Source organism: Chenopodium album, chromosome 13, assembly GCF_948465745.1.
Source record: "Chenopodium album chromosome 13, dcCheAlbu1.1, whole genome shotgun sequence".
NCBI lineage: Eukaryota > Viridiplantae > Streptophyta > Magnoliopsida > Caryophyllales > Amaranthaceae > Chenopodium > Chenopodium album.
The window spans coordinates 7232900-7256602 of NC_137846.1; the positions used below are offsets into that span (position 1 = coordinate 7232900).

At 40.7% G+C, this 23703-nt stretch overlaps 1 protein-coding gene across 1 annotated transcript; it reads right to left on the bottom strand.

Annotated features, from left to right (window-relative positions):
- Window positions 1–11600: 11600 nt before the first annotated feature.
- On the bottom strand, window positions 11601–13256 carry LOC145575122 (uncharacterized). The gene has a single exon (XM_081633037.1). It carries the CDS (start codon window positions 13254–13256, stop codon window positions 11601–11603), a length of 1656 nt encoding a protein of 551 aa, XP_081489163.1.
- Between the last annotated feature and the right edge of the window lie 10447 nt (window positions 13257–23703).

Below are 23703 nucleotides of genomic sequence, written 5' to 3' on the forward strand. Positions count from 1 at the left end.
TGGGTGCCTATGATGGTACGGGCAACCCAGAAGAGCATGTTACCTCGTATAGGAATCTGATGTACTTGCAAAGTGTAGATGATGCTACATGATGTAGATGCTTTCCGGCCACTCTCAAAGGGGTAGCTCAGGATTGGTTTAACAGCCTCCCAGCCGGATGCATCAATTGCTTTACCACCCTCAGTTTGTTGTTTGTGGGAAACTTCTCATACAACATCCCACCAAGAAAGACAAGTCTCAACTTGGCTACAATTGTCCAAGAAAAGAATGAAGGACTACGCTCGTACGTCCAAAGGTTTAACCAAGAAAAAGCCCAAATTCATAATCTTCCGGATGAAATGGCTTACTCAGAATTTCTCCGGGGATTAAGGCATAATGGTTTTAAGTTTGATTTGGTAAGGAAAAAGATTCGGTCATACGCAGGTGTATTGCGGGAAGCCGAAGCCTATATTGAGGCCGCGGATTTTTGTTCGCTCACCAAATCAGAACAGCCGGCCAAGGGGGCTGAGAAGAAACAATCTTCTCGGCAAGACTCGGCCGGCCGAAAGAAAGAAAGAAACAAAAGAAAAGAAATCTGGGTAGCTGATGACCAGCAACCCAAGTCAAAGAAAACCAAGACATACGAGCCTCAGCATGAGTTCAACAAGGATGGGTACTCTATTTTGATGGAGATAAAAGACAAGTTTGAGTTTGAGAAGCCTCAGCCTTTGAGAGGCTCAGCCAGTACAGAAACAAAAACAAGTATTGTCATTACCACAAGGATGTGGGTCATGACACGAATGAGTGTATCAATTTGAAGAGACTGTTGGATAAGTTGGCCGACAAGGGTCTGCTGAAACCCTATGTGACCAAGTCCAAATTCACCTTCAAACGGACAGACAACACGTCCGAGAAAAAGCAACAAAGCGAAAAGAAGAATGACAAGGAAGATGATGGGAATAGCACTGATTCAGGTTTTGTGGCCGTCATATCAGGAGGCTTTGCCTCAGGCGGCCCTACCATGAAAGGAATCAAGCAGGACGCTCGAAACCTGTCAAATGTGATGCAAATGGACGTTGTTAAAGCCGAGCCATTTCCTGAAGTGATCATAAGTGAAGCTGACCGTGGCGAGGTCAGAGCTTTGCACAATGACCCCATGGTCTTTGTAATGAAAATAGCAAATTTGAAGGTGGGACGGATATTGATTGATACGGGAAGTTCGGCCGATATCATAAGTCTCTCTGCCTTGAGGAATTTAAGCTTCCCAGAAGATGCTCTCCAAGATATAACTCATCCCTTAGTAGGATTTGGGGGGAATATCATTCATCCCGTCGGACGGATTGACCTTCCCATCCGTTTCGAGCAGAAGGGGGAAGGAAGAGACATGGTCGTCCGTTTCCTTGTGGTAAAAGAGTTGACTGGGTACAACGTAATCCTTGGCCGCCCTACTCTCAATGCAGCCAAGGCGGTCATAGTGCCCCACTTGATGTTGCTAAAGTTTGAAAGGTCAGACGGAAAAATCGGAACAATTGAAGGAAGTCAGAAAATGGCCAAGGAGTGTAATCAGCTGGCCGTGAAACCAACCGCACGCGGCCCAAAGTTGTCCGAGGTAAAGGAGGAAGGAACCTCACTCCCAGCATACCAGGTCGGCCAGAAGCGTAAGGCGACCAGGACAGAGGAAGCCTAGCAACTAATGACTGTCGGCCGGCCAGATGAGTTGAGGCCCCAGCCGGCCGGCAGCCACCAGGATATAGTGCTTGACTCCAACCACCCAGAACGGACGGTTAGTGTCGGCACTATAGCCTTGGAATTGCTTGGGGACGAGTTAGTGCGGCTGTTAAGAGAATTCAAAGATGTGTTTGCATTTGAAGTTGGTGAAATGCCAGGAATAAGTCCTGACCTGGCCGTGCACAAGTTGGCCGTGAATCCTTTGATAAAGCCTGTCCGCCAGAAGAAGAGAAATCACGGGGAAGAGAGGAATCAGGCGGCCGCAGCAGAGGTAAAAAAGCTGCTGGACGCCGGTTTCATTCGGCAATGCTTTTACCCAGATTGGGTGGCCAATGTAGTTCTTGTGAAAAAGCCGAATGGGACTTGGAGGATGTGCGTGGATTACACGGACTTGAACAAGGCGTGTCCAAAGGATAGCTTCCCCTTGCCTAAGATCGACCGTTTGGTTGACTCTACGGCCGGACACGCCCTTATGAGCTTCATGGACGCATACTCCGGATTCCATCAAATTCCTTTGTGGGAAGAAGATCAAGAGAAAACAGCGTTTGTGACCGAGCAGGGGTTGTATTGTTACAAGGTTATGCCATTCGGCCTCAAGAATGCCCCTGCTACATTTCAGAGGCTTGTTAATACAGTCTTCAGAGACCAGCTCGGCCGGAACATGGAGGCATATATTGATGACATGATTGTCAAGTCAAAAGAGCCGGCCGACCATCTCAAGGATCTACGAGAAACGTTCGCCGAACTCAGGCGGCATAAGATGATGTTGAATCCAAAGAAGTGTGTATTTGGTGTTGAGTCCGGCAAGTTTCTCGGATTTTTGATTGATCAACGTGGAATCGAGGCCAACCCTGAAAAAATTCAAGCCGTCCTTGACATGAAGTCTCCAAGAACAATCAAGGAAGTACAAAGACTGACCGGCTGTTTAGCAGCCCTTGGAAGATTTTTGTCGAGATCAGGGGATAAGTGCCGTTACTTTTTTCAAATCATTAAGAAGAAAGCCCTGTTCGAGTGGACAGAGGAGGCCGAGGAAGCATTCGTACAGTTGAAAAATCACTTGCATACATTGCCTCGCCTCGTCAGTCCGCTCAAGAATGAGAAGCTATACATCTACCTTGCCATCTCTGAACACTCTCTAAGTGCCGTCCTTCTTGCTGAAAGAGACGGCCATCAGGTCCCAGTGTATTTTATCAGCCACGTACTTCACAATGCTGAGCTGAAGTACCCCCCAATTGAAAAATTTGGCCTGGCCTTGTACATGGCATCAAAGAAGCTGCGACCATACTTTTTAGCACATTCAATCGTGGTCTATACAGACCAACCCTTGAAGAAGCCGTTCTCAACTTTGGAGGCAAGTGGCCGCATGCTCAGGTGGGCCTTAGAGCTCAGAGGTTTTGATCTTGTATTTGAGCCAAGGAAGGCAATCAAGGGGCAAGCCTTTGCAGATTTTTTGGCTGAAATGACACGGCCTGATCTTCAGCCGGCCGGGGACCGAGTTTGGAAAGTGTTTGTGGATGGTAGTGCAACAGCGACCGGGTGTGGCGCTGGTATTATATGTGAATCTCCTGAGGGAGACAAGTATGAGTACGCGTTGAGGTTTCAGTTCCAAGCGTCAAACAATGAAGCTGAGTACGAAGCATTGTTGGCCGGCCTAAGGATGTGTAAAGCGGCCGGGGCAACCAAAATTGAAGTATGCTCGGATTCCCGGCTAATAGTCCATCAGGTCAATGGTGGCTTTGAGGCCAGGGAGCCGGCCATGATGAAGTACATGCAGCTAGTTAAAAATGAGGCCGAAGGCCTAGAGCTTTTTTCTCTCAAGCAAGTTCCCCGTTCAGAGAATCATCAGGCGGACGCCCTCTCCAAATTGGCTTCCTCGGCGTCATGTGATACTCCAAGATCAGTGTTTTGGGAAGTAAAGGAAAAAAGGAGCATTGATGCCGAGCCCGTTCAGGTAATAGATAGAAGTTCAACCTGGATGGACGGAATTACTTCCTACTTAAGGGATGGAATACTTCCGGACGATCCGAAAGAGAGTTGGCTATTGAAGAGGAAGGCGGCCTGGTTTGAGATGAAAGACGGAGAGCTATTCAAAAGAGCCTTTGTGAAGCCTTACCTTAAATGTATAACTCCTGAAAGAGGGCATGATGTGTTGGATGACCTTCATCAGGGGCATTGTGGTTCGCATATTGGAGGCCGAGCCTTAGCTGAAAAAGCGACACAGTTGGGATATTACTGGCCGAGCCTAAAATCGGACGCCATGAAAATGGTGAAAAAATGTGACAAGTGCCAGAGATTTTCAACCCTTATTCATCGTCCAGCAAATAGTCTATCAGCCATCAGTAGTCCACTTCCCTTTGCCAAATGGGGCATGGACATTTTGGGGCCGTATACTCCTGCATCCGGCCAGAGACGGTATGTATTGGTGGCAGTAGACTACTTCACCAAATGGGTTGAAGCTGAGGCCGTCCGGGGCATTAAATGGACGGATGTGTCAGCCTTCATTTGGAAAAGCATAATCACTCGGTATGGGGTGCCTCAGTCAATGGTGTTCGACAATGGACCCCAGTTTGAGACGCGTCAACTCAAAGAGTGGTTGGGAGACCAAGGCATTACCCATTGCTTCGCCTCGGTCGGCCGACCACAAGCCAATGGTCAAGTTGAGGCCTATAACAAGTTGATTGCAAATGGGATCAAGCGCAAGCTTGAAAAGGCAGGCGGCCTATGGGCAGACGAGCTGGTCAATGTGCTATGGTCCATACGGACAACAGCAAAGAGTTCTACAGGGGAGACTCCATTCTTTTTGGTCTATGGAGCTGAGGCCGTACTCCCAATTGAAATGTACGAGCCCACTTTGCGGGTAATGCTTTATGATGAATCGGCCAATTGGGAGGCCATGAAGACCGCCCTAGATTTCCTTCCGGAAGCTAGGGGCAATGCGGCGCTTAGGCATGAAATTTATCGCTTAAGGATGACAAGGGCATATAACCGCCGAGTGACTAAGCGGCCGCTCAAGATGGGGGATCTAGTGTTGAGAAAAATGGAAGCTGTTGGCTGTGCCAATGAGGACGGCAAGTTGACTCCAAACTGGGAGGGACCGTACAGAATCAGGGAAGAAGTCCGAGACGGCACATATCGCCTTGAGGCAATTGATGGCCGTCAGATCCCACGGACATGGAACACTGATAACCTGAAGAAGTATCATGTTTGAGCTTAGTTTCTTTAAGTACTTAGCCAAAAAGTTGTTTATACAGCTAGGTCTACTGACCGAGCCTTGTAATTAAAGCCGTACGGCCACAACAATGTACTTTTGACAGAAATTACTGAAGTCAGGCATTGTTGAATTGTTTGTTGTTTTTATGTTTAAAGGCCGAGTTAATAAGGAAGCAAGGTTTCTTCCAATATAGTAACACGGCCCACTATTCTTTTTGAATGGCCGAGTTAAAAAGGAAGCAAGGTTGCTCCCAATATAGCAACTCGGCCACACAAAAAAAAAAAAAAAAAAAAAAAAAAAAAAAAAAAAAAAAACTGATTTAATTCAGAGATCAATGCGTCCGCCCAAATCTAGGCGGACGATTGAGGCAAGGTATCCCGAACTTGTGTAGAGAACAAGTGTCCTTTACAAATAGGGCAAGGGCATACCTAGGCATTTAGCCCGGCCAATCAAGGGATCTCTGAGTTGAGATAATACTCAGGATTTCTAGGGTACGTCCGAGCGATAGATTCAACGGACTACTCGTACAATGATAGCCGAACGGCCAATTAAATTAATTCGGTGCTTCACCTAGCCCAAGGGCAATCATTACTATGATTTGATTAACTTGCTAGCCGTTATGCCCTTTTAAGGCATAAAAACTACCAAGTTAATCAAACCACTTAAAGAATGGACTAGGCGAACACCGAATAAAGGGGCATACCCCTAGGAACGTACGAAAAGGCATAATACTGAGACGTACGGAAAACTTGCAAAAAGCATAAAATTTGCAAAAAATTGCTAAGTATGAAACAGAAGTAAGAGCCGCCAAAAGGCGGACAAAACTTTCATTAATAAGACCGCACAAAGGCGGCCGAAATGTTTACATAACCGCTTATACAGGCGGCCTCAGAAGAGGAACAAAAAAAAAAAAAATAGTACAAAATAAACTAAGTACATAGTAAGCTGAAAGGAAAAGGAAAGCTGAACAGACGGCTGCTGGAGGACCTGAGCTCTACTTAGCCGTATTATCTGTGGCAGGCTCCTCCGCTGTTTTCGCGTCCTTGGCCGGGGCATCCTTTTCGGCCGCCTCCTCCTCCTCCTCATCCCCTTCCCCTCCAGACTCAGGGGAAGTAACTACTAGGTCTGGAGGAGGCATGCCGGCCTTCCTTGCCTCTTCTTTAAGGCAGACGTACTGAAGCCGCTTCTTGAAGCGTTCCTCGTAATAGGCGGCTTCACCTGCGTCCACCATCAAGTTGAAGGCATCAAAGAAGTATGCCTTAAGCCTGTCTTCAGCATTTTGCTCGATGCGGATGACTTCTTCAACGCTGATCGGCCGAGGAGTTTTAAGTTGCTCCTCATAGTCCGCAAGGGACTTCTTTAGGGTTTCCACCTCGGCCCTCAGCGCGTCCGCCTCATCTAGCGCAGACTTAAGGTTGGCTTGTGCCATCTTCAGCTCGCTCTTCAGGGCCTCGGACGCCTCGAAGCCCAACCTCCATTTTTCCTTTTCCAGGACGGCCTCATCCCTTTCAACCCTCATGGCCTCCCTGGCCAAGGACTCCTGTTCGAGTGCCTGGCCCAGTTTGACCAGGTCCTCTGTTTGCCGCGCCGCTTTGTCAGACAGCGCGGTTATTTGGGTCTCAAAGTGTACCCTTTGGACGGCGGCCGTCCCAGTTACAGCGTCCTCGGCTTTCCTGATTTCAATCCAAGCGTTCTTCAACCGTTCGTTCTCCTTGTCCTTCCAATCTAGGAAGGCGTTCAAACGGAGGAAGAGCTGCGGACAGAAAGAAGGAACTTAGTCAAAAATATGGAAAAGTTGGCTAAGTGTTGGAAAGCAAAAACATAAGGAGATAGAAGTATACCTCGGCGCTACAGTTTAGCATGGGGCCGAGGAAGCCTTCGTTGATCCCCCGCAGCTTATCACGCTGCGCTTGTGGGACCGCGCGAACCATGGCCTCGCGCATGGCCTTCCTGTCCGCGCCAGTCAGTGACTGGCCGGGTACCTTCAACTGCATCTCCTCTGATATATCTGCGGACGACCGTGTAAGAAAAGTTAGCTGAATTTTTCAACAGACTTATAAAAAGTGAGAAAAAGATGGCTAACCAGTGGAGAAGGTTGGAGGAGAAAGATTGGCGGGAGGAGGCGGTAAAGGAGCTTCCTCCTCCTCCGGACGACTCCCTTCTGCGCCGCTGGACAGTGGGTTGACCAGCACCGTCCCGATCCAGCGACCGGTCATTTGTTCTGGGGTTAACCTATCCCCACCGTCCGAAGGGACGGACTTCTCACGGACCTGACCAGCAACAGGTTCCGTGGACTTGGAGGCCCCGCTTTGTGTCAGCCGGGGTTGTTCTCCTTTAGACTGCGTTGTAGCAGTCTGCGACTTTGCCATGGCCGCTGCTTGAGAAGACGTCTTGGAAGCAACCGTCTTTCTCCTCTTGGATGCGTTCGCATCAGGAGTGGACGTGGCCGGCTGCTTCCGCCTGGCCTTCGGGGTGGAAGAGGAGGTCTGCAAAAACACCAAGTTAGAACAATTTGATGGCGTCCGTACGATTTGGGAAAGGAGCTCCCTGCCAGCATGCATGAACGGACATAAAGCGTCCGTGCAAACTCAGGAAGTAGGCTCCTTCCAATATAGCAGAACGGACGCATTAAGAAATGAGAAATTCAAAAAATAAGCTAAGTGTTTACCTCTTTGAGTTGCTCGTACATCTTGAAGCGAGCCTTGTATCTGGCCAAGTCCACCTCGGACATCTCAACCTCCGCTTTTTGGGCCGAGTCAAGCATAGCATACGCCTCCGCTGCAAAAACAGAAAGCAAAAGTGTTAGAATATTTTTCTGAAGAATTCTATGTGCGTACAGAAAAGTTTATATATCTAGGTGCCCACCTTGGGGCATGTTCTGGTACAGGCCGTATGCAGACATGAAGATAGGGTCCCTAAGCCAATTGGCAAGTGGAACCCAATGGCTAGGAACCCGTTCAGTTTTGTTGCCCCGCCTGACTCGATTAACTTTGAAGTACTCGAGCTGGTGTTCGTGGCTTGGGTGGATGGGCGGCTTGTCAGGCTTGAGGTCTCCGCGTCCGAGTTGAATAGGCTCTGGACGGCACCTGTTCATGCGGAGGTTGAACTCCGCGTCCTGAGTTTTGATACGGTAGAAACGGTGCTTCCAGTCCCTCCACTTACTGACACGGTCGACCACGACCATGTAATCCCTGGTTGCACTCAAGATAAGCCAACCATCCACCTCCTTTTCCAGCCGAGTGAGTGAGTGCATCTCACAAAAGACCGCAAAGTCTGGTGTAAATTTCTTAGCGATGCACGTCACTAAGTACCCAAAGATGTTTAACCAACTGTTTGGCGTCAGTTGGAAGAGGCCGATGTCATACTCGTCCAGGACAGTCCGGACGAATGGGTGAAGAGGGAAGCGGAGCCCCACATCAAAGGCGGCCCGGTAAACGCAAAACGCTCGTTTGCGCGGCTTCTCCTCATCCCAGATAGCCACAGCAATGGCCTTCCTGGGGACTTGAATTTCGAATCCCTCCCCCAAATGGAGGGACTCCTTATACTTCTCAAAATCCTTCTTTAAAAACTTTAGGGCTGTCTCCCCAACCGTACAGGCGTACGGGTCCCTAAAGTTATCAATATTGGCGACGGTCTCTTCGGCCGCCTCCTCGCCCTCGGCCGTCTCACCCACGGCCTCTTTTTCCACGGCCTCTTTTTCCACTTCCTCCTCTTCCACTTGGTGAGAAGGGGCACTCCCAAACTCTGAAGACAGCACTCTGTCCAAATCTGCTGCCTCGGCCGAGCTTCGGCCCCTTGAGCTTGGAACGCCCATTAAAGAAGGAACGTCCTCCTCGACCATTGGACGCTTGCCTTTATCCTTGGCAGCGTCCGCCCCATTTCCCGAAGGAGGGGCGTTGCGAATAGGCAGAGAGGACGGTTCACGGATTGAGATTCCTGTCAAGGGTCTGTCCGCCCCACCCAGTTGAGGCCGAAGTTGAGAAGAAGGGACGGACGAACCAGAAGCGTCCGCCCCAGGATTAGAAGGGTTGTCCATACAGGCTACCAGTTCAGCCCCATCCATGACTGAATTGGCAAATTGAGGGAACCTAAGTTCCGGAGCGGGTGCGGACGAGGCGCCTTCAGCTCTAAGGCGTTCCTCGAAGGAAGAAGTGACCTCCACGGCCAAGTGATGAGAGCCAGTGGAGGCGGTCGTTGTTTGGGCGGTGGAGTCAGTCTCCACCATTGTACTTGGATCACTAGGGTCATAAGGGACCCTAGGATGAACCAGACTTCCGTCTGGGTTCCTGGCCGCGTTAAGCTCACGCGTACGCATGGTTCTCGCCATTGCCTGTTGGGACAGAGAAGAATAAGTGGGGGTGAGTATGTACGCATCAGACATAGACTCACTCCAGGGAGGAGACAACTCTTCTCCGTCCACTCTAGATTCCTCAGTCCCAGGCGAACGGCCGGCCTCATGAGAAGAGTCGGACGAAGCCGAGTATGGATCCAGAATTGAAGTAAAAGAAAAAGAAAACGAGTAAAAGAGAAAATGTAGACGGCCTACCTCTGTACGTTCTGAAAGTTCTGAAGGTGGTGGTGAAGTTCTTGAAGATTGACCGGAAAGCTCAAAAATGCCCGGAAAACTCAAACTCACGGCGGCGCTCTTGAAGATTAAGGGAAAAATAACTTTCTCTCACTAGAACGCTCTGACTTCTCTCTAGAATTCACAATTGGGTAAAGTGTGAAAATGAGAATTCACCTCCCATATTTATAGAGTGAATTCATGAGGGCAAAATGGTAAAACCATCTTTCCCGCCTAAACACTCAAACGGTAATTTCTTGAGAAATCACTCGAAGAAAGGGCCAGGACGACGTTAGGGTTCTGTTAACTTGTGAAAGAGACCAGATGAACAATTAACACCTTCAGCACATAGTCTCCAAAAATTGAGAAAATCTAAGAGGAAAAGCGTCCGCCCAGTTCTCAGACGTACAAAGCATGATTAGAAAGCCAGGAAGTACATCTGAAATCATGGAAGCCCAGATTACCCCAAAGAAGATATGTGGCCGTTCTGGGTGGTTAGGAGATAAGCTCCTCCCAGAGTACCAGAACGTCCAGTCCCATTAAAGTGGTCGTTCTGGTCAGTTAGGAGATCAACTCCTCCCAGAGTACCAGAACGTCCAGTCCCATTAAAGTGGCCGTTCTGGTCAGTTAGGAGATCAACTCCTCCCAGAGTACCAGAACGTCCAGTCCCATTAAAGTGGCCGTTCTGGTCAGTTAGGAGATCAACTCCTCCCAGAGTACCAGAACGTCCAGTCCCATTAAAGTAGCCGTTCTGGTCAGTTAGGAGATAAGCTCCTCCCAGAGTACCAGAACGTCCAGTCCCATTAAAGTGGCCGTTCTGGTCAGTTAGGAGATCAACTCCTCCCAGAGTACCAGAACGTCCAGTCCCATTAAAGTGGTCGTTCTGGTCAGTTAGGAGATAAGCTCCTCCCAGAGTACCAGAACGTCCGGTCCCACTAAAGTGGCCGTTCTGGTCAGTTAGGATATCAACTCCTCCCAGAGTACCAGGACGTCCAGAGTGCAAGATCAGAGGAGGCGGCCAGTAAGTGTACGAGCCACCCCCTCTGAGGGGCAAATGTTTAGGGTAAAAATACCCCAGGTACGTGGCCCAATCTCATAGTGACACGTGGCCCAATAAACAGGTGACACGTGGCCCTATGAGAATGTGACACGTGTCCACTTGTCATAGTGACACATGTCAGCCATCTCTAAATGCCCCAATGCTGAAATCAGAAAGAGAAAAGGGCCCTGATGACCTCAGGCCCAAATCCCGAGAAAACCTTGAAAGTCGTAAAACGACGCCCCCTACGACACGTGGCGACTTCTGATTGCGCAGCCAATCATGTCACGAAATTCTAGGGTAATAAACCCTAGAGGGGTACATGTTCTCACCTCTATAAATACCCCAATCATTTAAGATGGGAGGGGGATTTTGGGCGACATAACATAAATATAGAGCATTAAAAAGCTCCAACTTCTCTCTACTTTCTCTCTCTAGCCTTTACCGTTTCCGTTCACTAACTTGAGCGTCGGAGGCGAATATTCCGTACACCGGAATATTCGTTATTTTGCAGGTGTCCGAGTCTCATCGCCAGCAGAGCGTGACCAGTATCCGAGGGAATCACAAAAAACCCCGAAACAATAAGTGCAGTTTCCTTTAGTAGTGCTGCTAAACTACCTTGTTTTGGAACATCGCAAGCTAAAGAAGCTTCAGCATCAATTGGTATTTTAAACCTCGAATGAGTAGTTCTACCTGAAGGAATGTTTGCTGCAGCAATTCCAGATGTAGTTGTAGGTAAAACAATCTTGTTCATTAGTCGTAACTCTGCATACAACGCATTGTACAAAAAAGTCTTTCCAGTGCCTCCAGGACCATCAATAAAAAAAGGCTCCACCCTTTTGATGCATAACATGATCCATAATACACACAAAAGCAGCATTCTGTGCAGAGTTCAACTTAGAGCGGCAACTTAAGCATTCTTCTGGAATTGGAGCATCAAGGGCATCTAGAATGTCCTTCGTCCGTCTGAACTCGTCATCAACCTGGGAATTTAAATAGTCTAGACCAAAAAATGAAAGAGATTTACCCATGGCTTCAAGGTGCTGTTCTATAGCTCTGACAGTAAGTTGCTGCACTTTCTACAACTGCTGTGGAAATCTGTGAGAAAAGTCTTCACCAAGAAAAGAATAATATTTATCCCATAAAGCAGCAGGGTCACTTGGTTGACAAAATATAAGGACTGTTGCAAATAACCAGCGCAAGGCAGCAGGCATATGAGTCTCACAAGCCTCAGACAAAGTTAGATCAGCTACATCATCGTCTTCTATAAGTCTAAGATTTAGAGCAGCTTCTTGAAAAGTCGAATAAAGATGGCCATTGACAGTTCTCAAATCCTGAAATGACTTAGGGCTTCTTACATTTAGCAATAAAAGTCCCAAGAAAAACCGTTCACCCTCTGCAGGATAGACAAATGCTAATCTCCCAATCGAGAGTCTGTTTTGGACCCTTTGTTTCCATTTCTTAGAACTCTGCTCCCATGTGTAGTGCTCACAGAATTCACCATACAAATATCCCAACCCATCTTCTGAGGCAACATTCATTGCAAAAAATTCGGTCAACTGAGTCTTTGACCGTTTTGAATTTGAAACAACAGCTTGTAGTCTTTCATGAGGATGAACACAAACAGTCTGCATATTTGGTAAATGGACCTGCAAAGGTAAAACCGGAGGATGCATCTCGAATAAATCAAAACCAAATATTCTCCATGCTGCTTCACAAGGAGATACCCATCGTCCTGATTGATACTGCGTAATCTCATCTACAACTTCATTATTACATGACACTACATTATAAGAAATTCTATCATGACCCTTATATACATACTTATATAAGTACTTTACTACTTTAATTGTCGAACACACCTCAACATTTAAATGACAATCAAATAGCAAAGACAGATAAGAATTATAGGGAATAACCCACTGATTATCTAGCTCTGCATTTCTTATAACTAATTTTTCTCCAGTTTCTCTCCTACGATAAATAGGATAGCCATCTTTACTATTAGTAGTTTCATTGCAAAACTTTTTAGGATACTTATTCTTACATTTTAGTTTTACACCACGTGTGCGCATACATGCACATTCTGGATTCAGTTCACCACAAGGACCATGCATCATATGTGCTAAGACAATTCGCCTAAGATTGACATTAGCTTCAGAAGGTATTTCAGCACAAACAAACCTATCATAATTAGCAGGACATTTCATCTTATATTGAGGTTTTAGAATAATCAAAAAATGAGCATGTGGCAAACCTCTTTTCTGAAACTCAACTACGTACACCATTGCAGCAACTTCTCCAAAAACCTTCCTTTCCATGATTTCTTTCTTTAGTGCAATCAATTTTGCTCTAAAAATTCTAGCAACCAAATCAGGTCTGTCTTGTGCTCTCTCACCAGTGGCTAGCTCGCCCTTTATTTCTGGCCAATTAGCATTACACGTAACTGTTACAAACAAATCTAGCTTGCCGAATCTCTGTACTAAAGTCATAGCATTTAAATACCGTTTTTTCATATCCCGAGGACCTCCAATATAAGTCGGTGGTAGTATCACCCTATGCCCAACATTATAAGCAACAGTTTCTCCACTATCTAGTGAATCCAAAATACCTTTATATAGATCAGCTCTAATTGTTTCTTGATTGTTTCGAAAGTAATCTAGCCTCGTGTTTTCAATCTTTACATACATGTCTACTATGTATTGCTGGAAACATCTCCCTGCTTGCAATAGCATGTTGTTAGGCCGAATTTACAGCTTATAAGCAAAATACTCCCTAGGAGAAATAAGCTTATCTGCTTTAGTATTCTTTCTCTTTGCACCTGTATAAAAAGGACCCATAAACTATGTCAATGTAAAATAAGCTAAAGTGTATGTTTAACATAGATTGTAAAACACAAAGGGTTTGAAGTGTCTACGTATTTCTTCTTCATTCAACAAATCTTCAGCACTATGAACAGCACAGGACATTACGGGATCTTGAATTAAATCTGCTGCTCGTCTACTTGGATGAGACTTTTTTTTAAGTCCTTGAGTCCAGCCACATTCTCCTCGAGGAAATAATAATGGATACTGAAGCGGATCATAGCAACCATAGTTATGATAGATTCAGTGAGTCTGATTAGATTTCCCAGCCACCATAATATGAGGACTTGAGCTTTGGCTTGATGAAGCATCTTCAGGCCAGGTAACAGCTACATCATCAACAGAAGGAGCATTATAGACACGCTGATCAAGTACAGGATTCTGATTCAGAATAATCTTCGTTTCCTCAGTAACAACACGTTCTCTTAGAGACCGGAAAAACATAACATACGGATTCTGCCGTGACACATGCATAAGAATTTGAATCACATCTTCTCTTACTTCTGGAAAAGAACCCAATCTGTTTTTTACTTCATGCTGTCCATCATAGAAGTATAGCTGCAGGTATTTAGGACACTTCTTATCAGGTAATAAGCTTGGGACAAAATGATACATCTTACCGTGTAATTTAAAGACTTAAATTCCTTTTTTGCTTCTTGCATCAAAATTCCCTCCAAGCGAACTGTACGCAAACAAATTGTTATACAATCTAGCATATTGTCGAAAGTGAACAGCAATTTCATCCTTGGAAGTAAATAAGTAAACAAGCTCAGGAGGGTACTCATTTGCTGCTATTTCAACATCTCCATCCCCACAGCAAAAATGGAGGGACTCGAACATAAATTTCTTTGCACCACATTGAGGACAGTAAAAAGGCAGAGAAAGTCTCAACGGATCTGTTGGTAACTCTCGATCTATTGCAGCACCAAGAAGATCTGTCAAAACAAACAAAAGAAACCACAATCACAACCAATCAAAATATGCACTTTTGAAATGTATAGCTTTCTATAATTAATTACTTTATTTAAGACGCTGGCTAGTAGTTTTTGTTGAACAGGTAGCCATGCATTCCTGCAATGCACTGCACAAAGGACTGGTTCAGTAATATTAGATATAGTATTCTAACCTTGCAAGTGAATTCTAAGCAGTTAGAAATTGCATGCTTGTCTACTCAAGAATAACTATCAGAATGTCATCACGCAAGGTAGACAATCTAACAGTACCTAAATCTAATACAACAAGCAATAAGAATAAAAGCAGGCAAAAAAAAAACTTTCACTTAGTACCCATTTCCCCGCGAGTCAGCTAGGTTCGGTATACATTTACGTTTCTTCGTTGTTCGAATCTCACATATACATGCATTCTGATGCTGGCTATCTGCTATAGCTGAGCAGCAATGTAAACCATTTTCAATTGTATTTCCAAACAAGGAGTTCATTAAATTAATTCATATAAGTAAACCAGCTATTTTTACCCAACAAATGCTGATTGAGATGCCCTTTGTGCGGCCTGATTTATTCGTTTACAACTCTTGCGAGATAGCTGTGGTAGGCCATAACGATAATCTAGCATACAACACCTTCAAATTATTCTAGAACATAAAAGGTGCAAACCACAGATACATAGACCACATTATGTTATATGAGATTCAAATTCATATAGTACCCATGATTATAACTCAGAAACAGCTTGAATTGCTGGTTGTAGTTGGACTGGACTAACTCTCTGAAGCGTAAATCAGATACGGTAACAAACCAAACACGGTGGACCTGTTTAAAAAAAAGAAGGTAGCAAATACATTTTTAAAGCTAGATATAAAAGCATTGCAAAGAATACAAAAAAAATTATATGTATATATATCAGAATTCTGTAAATATCAAACCATCATATTCATAACACTGGAAATACGAAATTCATTACATCAAAAGGGATACATAAACAAAGGAAATAGAAACCACAACTTGGTTTTGAGACAATAGCTACTAAAAAGCATAAACCGCATACTGATGTTACTATTACATAAAGAAACCCTAACGACTAAGTACAAGTCCTTAAACCCAGCATCCAAAACAAGCATACTCTAAATAACACATAGCTAATCAACCCTAGCACGCTTAAATACAGTTTCTAAATCCGGCAGATCAGTATCAAGGCGCTCTGAAGTCTCTACTCCTGCAGCATTCTTAGAGCTTCCTTCCACAACAACTCTGCGTTTTAGCGGCCGATTTGGTGGAAGAGCAAGGACCGGTATCTGTGATTCTTCACCAGTTGGTGTCATACAGCAATCAATCTGTATACAATTACCAGGATCAGATTGTTTAGAATTCCTTTCTAAACATTCAACATGACCTTTCAGAAGCAAATACTTTTCCCGTATCAAGCAACATTCAGCACTTAGCTTTGCTGCAGTACCATAGTTAGCATCAACTATTTCTAAATTAAATTGAGAAGCTATGAAAAAGGATGCTTTCTTTGCAACTCTCTGCTCAACTGTAGCTGGTTCAGCACAAGGGTCACTAAAAACGCACTCCATGGCAATATTACTATGAGGGCAGGTTACCATTAGCCATGAAATATAACCATGTCCCTGTACCATAGTAGTCTCTATGGCAGTTGCAGTGACACCAAATTTCCTCACCAAGACACCTAAAAATTGTGCAAAGTCAACTGAAACATGGATGTCGTGAAATGATGCATTCTCTCCTGAAATACATTCTGCCCGTATGCGGCTCAGGTCTTCTCTCTCCTGTACTAATTCAACGCATCTATTTTTATATAACTTCACACATAAGCGATACATCTTAAGGCGTTCGTGCGTGAAATCATCTACTCGGACATTAAACCGACCAATCAACCTTTTCACAGCCTTGTGAGCCGTTCTCTCGCGAGACTCTTCTACCGAACTGGCATCTCCACCATAAAAAAGAAACTTTGCACGTGTATTTGGTCGGTCGACCCGTACAAAGGCATTGTTCTTAGCAACATCTATGAATCCATAAACTGGAGGTGGGAACTGGAGCCAAGCAACAATCTTTTCCAACAGAGGCTGAAAAGGAACACAGACTTTGTTCGATCGTCTAGCCATAACCTGTAATGGCAAAATCGATATTCAGGGCACAATTCAGACCAGGGAAACCGTGTTTCTTCCAAAAAACACCTTCATAGCGTATCCACAAAACCAACGAATTTTGGAATTAAACTCTAATAAAAGAGCTACCTAATCACACAGAGGAAATATCTCTAAAGGCTAGTACTTTGCTGTATTCAGACTAATGCACACCACTAACAAAAACCTTGCAGGTCACAAACCATCATAAAACAGACTATAGAACAAAGGCATACTAAAAAGACTATCTAATAACAAAAACAAAGAATAAAGCCAGTATAAAAAGACTATGTAATAACAGAAATAAAGAATTTTTAAAGGCATCAAAAGGCAACACTAATTTAAAACAAGAACTAAGGAATTACCTCAGAAAATCCCGCACACTCAACAGAACACGCTGACTTCTAAATGCACCAAAGCACAAAACACTTTCACCAAACCTGTAATCCAAAAAATGGCATAACTTAAAACATGTAAACCAAACTAAGACTAACTATTTAAGATATAGCACACCCTTCAAAGATCATCTTTGAACCGGTCTACTCAATTTTAAAAGGATGTGTGGGAGTTGCTTTTCAGTGATTTAAATTATTTGAGTAATTAATATCCGGAGAATAGAAACTAAATCAATGCCACAAACAAAATAGGACATAAAATCGGAACAAAATCTGTAATGCTAAGATATAGCACACCCTTCAAAGATCATCTTTGAACTGGTCTGCTCAATCTAGAAAGGATGTGTGAGAGTTGCTTTTCAGTGATTTAAATTATTTGAATAATTGATATCCAAAGAACAGAAACTAAATCAATGCCACAAACAAAATAGCACGCAAAAACAAAACAAAAATCTGTAATGCTAAGGTTCGATTTGTCAAGAAACTCAATGGCACAAACAAAATAGCACATAAAAACGGAACAAAAATCTGTAATGCTAAGGTTCGATTTGTCAAGAAACGTCCAATTTGTCAATAAATAATTGCGCCAGAATTCAAATTGATAGGGAATAAATAATAATGTTGACTACAGTGAACACTTCAACGCCATTTGCAACCAACCAACAACACTTAAAAGAATACCTTTGCAAACCAATATCAAAGAACCAGTATCCAAAAATGATAATGTGAAAAACCCCAGCAACCTCTATCTCTATTTATAGGCTAATAAACCGACTGTACCCACAAGAGTAACCCTAAAATCATTACTGCAAGCACAACAAATTAGAGTCCAAGTCTTTTTTTTTCTTGCTTAGAAGTACAATTGAGTAGTCCCCAAGGCTTTGGTCTGCCTTAAGTTTCTTCAAAAGGCACTGCACAAAGTACTAATGTTACAGAACATCTCAGAAGGTTTTCTCAAAGGAAAATGTAAGCTTAAACACTACTTATTACATTCTTCTTATTGATGGCAAAATTTTGTCAATGGTTTATTTACATAATAAACATACACCTAACCAAACTAAGTACATTCCTAACCTACAAATCAAAAGCTAAACAACAAACCAAACATGCAAGTCAGTACAGCAACCCAAACAATCAAATCCAAAATCAAACCAACCTACGTAGTCTCATAATCCAACAAAAAAGAAAGCGAGTAATACAAAAAAGAAACTGAAACCATACCAGCAAATCCCAGACATAGCGGCAATCAAAGCGTATTTCCTTCCAAGCCTCATCAGCCACGGAAATACAAAACCCAAACCAAACCAAGACAAAGCTCAATGGAAACTCCTCCAATGCAATAAGCGCAAAAAAAAAAAGACCTTAGCTGGCAGCAAAAGCAACCTACACAAAACACTAACAGTTGTACTCTCCTTTACAGGTGGCAAAGAGAAAGCAATATAAGAGCACAAAGGGTAATTTCGGCAATTCATTTATTTCGGGGGTGGTAATGTAATAACTCCAAAAGTTACTGTTACTACGTTCCCATATTTAATATGGTTTATAGATTTATAAGTAAAACCATAGTTAAAAGTATCATAAATCAACGATATTTAAAACAAATGAATAATGCAAAAAATCAAAATAGTGTATTTATTGTATAACAGAGGTAATATTTAGTTTTTCAATAATTGCACGTGCCTTAAATCTAAGCATTTTGAGGCCCCACCAATCCACCATGCATGATGCATGAAATAGGATCACAAAAATCATAAAATGTGCTAATCCCATCAAAAAAATTGAGTTCAATGAACTAATAATGTGCACTTTGCGATTTGATCGATCATCAATACAAATCTAAGACGGACCCCACCCATGATTGATGAAGCGTGATCCATTTTATTCAATATTCAATTCCACGGCCTCTAGAAGGATCCACGTATTCTAATCGGGTCTAGTGAACTAAAAGATGGGTGGAATTTGTGGGGGTAGTAATATCTCCATTTTTGTTCCAAACCTCGATTCTAAAGTATTGCTTTTCTTCCTCATTTAGTTAATCAAATGCTACTTATGCTTTGTTCTACTTAACTTATTTTAATAAATTTTAGCTTACAAAACTATAAGTTCCTTGAAATTAAGGTAAATTAAAAAACAATGATGACAAAAAATCATGCATGATAAGTAAAGTTCAATTAATAATGTTAAATCTGTGTTGTTAACTTCGACAAGAATGCAAACAAAAATAAGATAAGTAAAATAAATCTTTATTTTTTAATAAATACCCCATTCGATTAAATTGCCCCATTTTGACTTGACACACACACACTTACGTCGCAACAAAACTTTGACCAATAATAATTGATCTTAGATAAGTGTAGATTTTAAATTTTAATATTTGAAAACAATAATACATTAAGACAATTTTAATATAGATCCACATGACTATATTTTGTGATCAAAATAGAGCATGCATGTAATAATCCAAAAGACCAAATTAAGACACTTATAAAAAAATAAAAAAAAAATAAATAAAAAAAAAAAAAAACTAGAGAAAGTATAAGACATTTTTAGTTGATATAGTATATATTATTTATTTTAATTTTATTAGCTAGCTAGAGACCACAAAAATCAATTGAAGCGATTTCATTTCATCTATCACCATGCAATATAATCATAATCCCTTTCTTATTTGGATTGGAAAATTAAATTTTTCTTTTTAGGGAGAAAGGTTGTTGCTTTAGAGGGGAAAAACTAAAGATGGGACCAAAAAAATGTCATATTTCCACTAAAACTAACAAATGAAAATGACATGCGGAATCTAAGTCCAACTTTGTACCTGATTTAGAAAGGGAAAGTGACCAATGAAGCACATAAAATCTACTCATTCCCTCAAAAACAAAAAATAAAAATAAAAATAAAAATAAAAGGTTCCCTAAATTCCATCATTATAAAAAATAGACGTTATTATATAACATCATATAAATAAATGATTGGGAGACTGTAGATTGGATTTTATTTCAAACTATCAAAAATCACTTTAATTTGTAAGCATGTCATTTTCATTATAGTTTATGCGCCTATCTATATCTTTTATCTTTCTTCTTTGTTGGAGTTGCCGACTTTTTCCTCTTTGTCACACTCAAACCTAGTGTGAATATGAATATTGAATAATGTCCTACTTATAAAAGTGTTTGCACGTCCAAGATTTGCAAATAAATACACTAATTAAGGTTATCATATTTTAAGAGGACTACTTATATTTTTATTAGCACGCACGAACTTCTTTTATTAGTGATGTTCTTTTTATGCAAAGATTGGATTAGCTTAGTGTCATTTCGTGTATTGTTCTATTTCTTCTTTTGTGCTTTACACAAAGATCAAACGTCATGGATGCTATTGTAGACTTGTAGTAAGATCTTCACCACAAAGTCATTATAGCAAGTATGTATCTGATTACAAAAACTCATATTATAATTAATTAAGGGGTAAATTAAACTAGATTAACCCGTTTATATGCATCACTGCTCCATCTAAAATTGTTTGATTGAGAGATGCGATATGACCTATATACGTTCATTTGTTGGGATCACTAACCATGATGATAAAGATGTGCATGTATTATTTATTTGAGTCATCTTAATGAGTAATGGTGATGTGGTTGGCTCGCGCTATAAATATGACCTACCAACTTTATGCCAATTATCCCAACTCCAATCGAGCTTATTTAATGGATTTTAAATAAAATACCGTCCATAGACAAATTATGAGTCTTAGACATATAATGTGCATTGTATTGAACTAGCTAGTGTGTAATGTACGTTGATGAGATGCATTTATGGCCTCTCTCTTACTCTCCATTTCCATGGTTTCCATGACCTTGATCTATCACATGTACATGAAGTTTTGAAGTTGAAACATTTTTCGTTTGCCAACTTGTTTTTATTACTTCACTCTTGTTATAATTTTTTATTGAAGCTAGTGCCAAATCCAATAATTTGATTTTGACCCAACTTTAGTTATTATAGTCCGAAATCTACATGAATAAATCTGGTGACTTACTCTTGATATCATATCAAAGGAACTTAAACAAATTAAAGCTTAGATTAGTAGTTAGAGCTAGCTCTAAAATTAATAATTATACTATATCAATTACCAAGAGAGCTTAGCTAATTAAATTGATATATGCGCACCGACTTTTATAGAATATAATTGATATGTGTTCAATTTTCAATTGACAAGCACAAATTAAGCTCCAAACTGTACATTTAAAAAAAGAACGGAGAAAGTATGGTATTTCGGTATAAACTTTAATCCATTGTAAGGTCATGGTGAATGATTGCTACATAACTTGGTAAAAAAATGATGAGTAAGGTACCTTAAAATTGGCAATGTCAATACAATGTGATTGCCGTCCTACCAGTTTAAACAACTAACCCCACTTTAAAAACTAATCATTCGAAAGAGACTAAAATTTCAATCGATCACTTCAATTCGTTGACTACAACTTTAGTGAAATTTACAGTACATGTACTCGATGACTCGATCACATGATTAATGATTGCGCAGGGTGTGGAAATTATGGGTTCATCAGTCCAAACTATGAATGAAGTCTTCCAAATTTCATACTTGTAAAGTTAAATAAAGTTAGTTATTGCTTTGTACTATTACAACTTGAAAATTTTTATTCTTTTGGAGGTGTAGAATTGAAGTTTTCCCACCATAAGATAAGAGTGGTTAAATAATTGGTGCATATAAAAGGAAACTAAAAGTCTATGTAATTGTTTCATTTTTAGAAATTTTATAAATGAAATTATAAAATAGCTTGTAACATCATTTTCTTTATCCCATGTCGATTGTCAAGGGACCCCTAATCATGAAATTATATGTAATTGTAGGATAATAAAAACATGGCTAATATATTTATTTTCAAAGTTTATTTACAAACTTTGATAGAAAAAATGACAATTTGATATCTTGAAATCCCTCGATCTACCTTATAATTTATCTTTCAATATTTAGGGGTTTTGTATTGCAATCCACCTACATGAGTACAATTATATAGGCTATATTCTAAAGTTGTCCAGTTGATTCGTTAATTTACCTTATTGTACTTCATGTCATGCGATTTTGTCAAAATTACGTGGTTAAATGCGAAGTAATTAATATATTATGTGTGTATAAAAATGGTTCATCAATTCATCATACAATTAGACTAGAGATGAAGATTAGAATTTCATTCATCAAATATAGAAGGGATCGTGGATGCATTGTACGTACACAAATCATCATCTAGTGATGTACATGTATAAGTGAAACATGTCTTGCATGCTACTCCTTTCGTATTTTTTTTTTTATTTAACAGTTTGTATATACATTGTGATCACTTGATTTTTATGATTTTTTGTCTTTCTTTAAATCACTTTAAAAGAAAAAAAAAGGATAATATTTTATTTTAAATAATATTTTATTTTTAGTTAATTTTATCTTTCAAATCTCATTAATACACTAAAAATCCTTAAGTACTTTTTACATTAAAATTAAAATTGCTTGTACTTTTAGATGAAAAAAACAACTCTTACTGATCTCAACTTCTTGGTATTTCTATAATTATTTTATTTCTTTTAAAATAATTATAGTCTATTTTTGAGGTGTATATAAGCCATAAATCTTGATCCTAAAGTGTCTCTAATTTGATCTTACAATCTCAAATATTAGTCAATATTTTAATTGATGCGATCCAAGCAATCGTTTTATAGTATTTCTTAATGAGTTTTGATCTTGCAACCTCGAGACCTCAAACAATGGTCGATATTTTTTTATTTTTAATTGATACAAGCTAAGTGATCCCTTTAAAGGGGTATTTTAATCGGTATATCTTACAATCTTAGGTTGGAGGCTTGGAGCATGACGGCTGGTGAGTAAGAGAAGCAAAGTGTTAGTCAAAATCAGCCGTCACATAAGTGGGCCAAAACTTTCCGATACTCGTGGCTTTCTTCATATAATTTGCGTCACTTTCAGGTTTCATCACTTTCGTAATTTCTATTCTAAATCCCTATCATTAAGCTCTTAGCATTTTAATCATTAAATTCAATTGACAAGGAATTTTCAAAAAGCTGAATTCTTGACTGGCTCTTCAAGTTTTGTTTTCTTTAGCAATCGGAATTATAATCATTGTTAGGATAGTGCTAATTATTAGAAAAAGAGAAAGTAACATATAGTATTTAACACCTTTGTTACCTTACCTTGTCCATGGGTTGTTAAAACTAACCCGATCAACTTGAAAAATACCTGAGTCAAATTTTAACTTGTAGACACAAAAAAAATAACTTGACTGAACTTTGAAATATACACCCAACCCAGATACCCGAATTAACACCTCTACATTAGAGATGAAACACATAAGTGTTACACTTTTTTTGGATCATTCAAACTCACATAAGAAAATAAAAAATAGTGTCAAATAATAAAAAATAAAATCATTAAAAATCTATAATATGATAAAGTAAAGGTTCATAATTTATTTCATAATTAAAAAATTAACGAATAAGAATTTAGATTTTAAATTGGTTATATATAATTTGAAAAAATTATAATTTTGTTTTATTAATAAAATATTAAGAGGTTATTAGGGTTTTATTATTCAGCCAGTTGGTGTTACTTGGTCAGTATGTAACACATTGTTTAATTATTAATAATAATTTTATAATAATAAACCAAATATTCATTCTCATTCGTGAATGTTAAGATAAATTATCTTATATTAAACAAAAACTCATTATTTTAAATCAATTTTACATTCCATCTCCATTCATTGGTTGTTACTTACATATATTAATTT